The following is a 2,662-nucleotide window of genomic DNA, read 5'->3' as shown; positions in this document are numbered from 1 at the left end:
CAATCACCTGGCCTCTGTAAGAAACCCTGACTCCAACAGTAAAATGCCCACAGCTAACCAGGCTCCAGGTAGGACTCCACAGCCCTGCCCAGACAGAGAACAGCCACTTGCCAGCAACATGCTTGTCTCACTCAGCTAGAGCCCACAAGCCCTCATGCCTCCACCCCCTCAAAGGCAGCTGTCAAATCCAAGCAGAGCCCTGACACCACCCAAAAGCTCCCACTTCAAGTCTGACCTGCCCCCAACAGAGCCGCAGGAGCTCAGCTGGCAGAAGAGACCTTCATCTAGCACCAGGGTACCAAGAGACCCCAGAATGGCCTCAGTGCTCCAGCATCTTGGTGCATCTCCAGCACAGCTCCTGCGATGCCCCATAGATACCCATTCATTGCATCCAGGACAGATGGATGACTAACCCCCCTTAGGGTCTGACAGTCTCCAGAGCAGCATTTCTCCTCCTGAGCCTCGCTGCAGCAGCACAACTCCCCCTCCTAGACAAGCTCCTTTCCAAGAGGCTAAGAGAGGCTTTTGGTACTAGGTTTCATCACAGCCCGCTTGCAATCGCAGTCAGGTGCAGCCCAGCAGAAGGGGGCTAAGGCACATGCAAGGGGGGATCAGGGACCAGCAAAGAGCCCTGGACACCCTTAAAGTGGCCCTGGAGACCTCCAGAACACCAAAGGACAAGGAGGAAAGCCTAGGGGGCTTCAAAGGAACCTTAGAGGCACAGAGGTGGGAGCAGAGACCCAGGAAGAAATAACTCCCTTTCGCACCCTTGCAGAACTCAAAATGTTCCTGAGAACTGCTCCAAGGCTCTTTGGAGATCTCTTGGGSTATTGCAGTCACTTCTAGAGTTGTTGCCAGGTGTCTGGGTCCTCTTTGGGCTCCCTGCAGCTGTTACCTCCAGAAATGGGGRGACAGTGTGGTGTGGGCATGGAATGGCACCAACACACAGGCAAGTGCTTGCTTACAAATGCAGYGCTTKCATGTTCACACATCAGCGCAGGGGGTGCTCACTCTGGCTGGCCGCACACAGGCACAGACACTCCAGTGTGAACCAGTTAAGGGACGTGACCGATGGCCTGCTGTACAGCTTTCCGATGATGGGTCGGGGGCTCTGACCCCTTCTAGTTTCTGCAGTTATGAGGGTAGTGGGGCATGGAGTCAGATGTTTGTCCCATGTGATCCAATTGCACAGGGAAGCCTTGTACATTTGGGCAAAAGGCAAAGGGCTTGTGCTTCATACGTACAATTCTGCAGCTCTTCTTCCTGCATGGGTCAGGTAGGCTGGTATTTGTGGGCTTTTCCTCCCTGGTTCTCACTCGTTCCAAGTCCTGTGGACAATCTTGTCATTTACTGTACCCTGCGAAGACTGTGAGAAGTCTGCTCAAAAAAAATCAGCACCCATCTGAAATGTATTCAAAGAGATTATTTATTCTGTGATTAGCAAACAAAACTGCCTGGTAGTGGTTTGAAAGCATAGTGCATCTTCACGTACTTTAGTGCATCTTTATGTGCGCTAGGACATTATRCATAAAGCAAGGTCCCCATTCCTAAGCTTGTCCAGMAACYAGGCCAGTGTCAGCCCYAAAATATCACTGACTGGTCTGGGAGGAAATCTTCCCCCCATACGCAAGTAATTCTAYCTAGYGAGCAGAGGAGGCATGAGAGAAGTGCTATGGGAAGGATGTAGCTTCCCTCTAGGGAGCAACCACACCATCCCCTTGAGAAAGAGAACGTGACAAAGCATCACCCCCCATCCCTTCCTCTGAACCAACAGAAACATTCACAAGGTGTTGTCAGCATATTTCACTCTGACCGTGCCAATGGCCTTGAGACCCCTGTCAAGGCTGTAGGCAGAAGGGGTCCTCGGCAAGCCAAGCTTTGGGAGCATCASCTTCTGCGAGAAAGGCTTGACAGGAGCATTCAGAGGGTGGGGCTGGATCCACAGCTCCTTTGTGGTGCAGAAGGATGACTTTGCAGGAGGACTGTGGTGCAGCACCAGGTCTTTAATGGTGCAGTAAGTGTAGGATGTTGCAAGATCAGGGCACAGCTGCACTTCCTTGATGGTACAGAAAGTGTGTTGCTGTGAGGGGCCGATGAGGCTGCGGAGGWGCATCACAGGACCTTCTGCTGACTGTGTCCTCCCCAGCAGTGGGGACTGCATCGTTTTCACATGCAGGGAGGACTTGTGCCAAGAGGGCCACCCCACCAGGCACAACCACAGCAGGCAGCCCACCAGAGCCAGCACAGAAAGGAGCAGCAAAGCCAGGGAGGCCAGGTAGAGCACCCAGTGCAGCAGGCAGCAATGGTTCAGCACCCATCGGCCCCACTGTGGGCCCTCACCGACTGCCCGTGAGTGCAGCACAGGCACAGCTGGTGCCAGCATGGAGCAGGGACAAAGTGGGACCGGGACAGACTGTGGGAGGTGGGTGGTGCCCAGAAGGTGAGTGGAAAGCACCGACATGCTGCTGGAGATCACCGGCATGGTCAGTGGAGAAGATGAAGATTTGATGGGGGCAGAGGTGTCCGACGTGGGAGAGGAAGGTGCCATAGTAGAAGTGATGAAAACCATGCCAACAGAAACCGAGAAAGGGGTATGGGTRCTGGSAGCACCAGTGGTGAGAGTGGCTGGAGCAGAGGAGCTGGTGGCAGCAGGTCCGGTGGT

At 54.2% G+C, this 2,662-nt stretch overlaps 1 protein-coding gene across 1 annotated transcript; it reads right to left on the bottom strand.

Moving 5' to 3' along the window:
• Nucleotides 1–1,438: 1,438 nt before the first annotated feature.
• LOC146585835 (uncharacterized) lies at nucleotides 1,439–2,656 on the bottom strand. Its single transcript, XM_085322250.1, has one exon. The coding sequence runs from the start codon at nucleotides 2,567–2,569 to the stop codon at nucleotides 1,781–1,783; it is 789 nt and encodes a 262-aa protein (XP_085178376.1). The 5' UTR covers nucleotides 2,570–2,656; the 3' UTR covers nucleotides 1,439–1,780.
• Nucleotides 2,657–2,662: the final 6 nt, after the last annotated feature.

Source organism: Rhea americana, unplaced genomic scaffold, assembly GCF_003343005.1.
Source record: "Rhea americana isolate MKP2758 unplaced genomic scaffold, rheAme1 scaffold_753, whole genome shotgun sequence".
NCBI lineage: Eukaryota > Metazoa > Chordata > Aves > Rheiformes > Rheidae > Rhea > Rhea americana.
The sequence above is the reverse complement of the archived record's forward strand: the minus strand, read 5'-3'. Positions and strand labels throughout refer to the sequence as shown.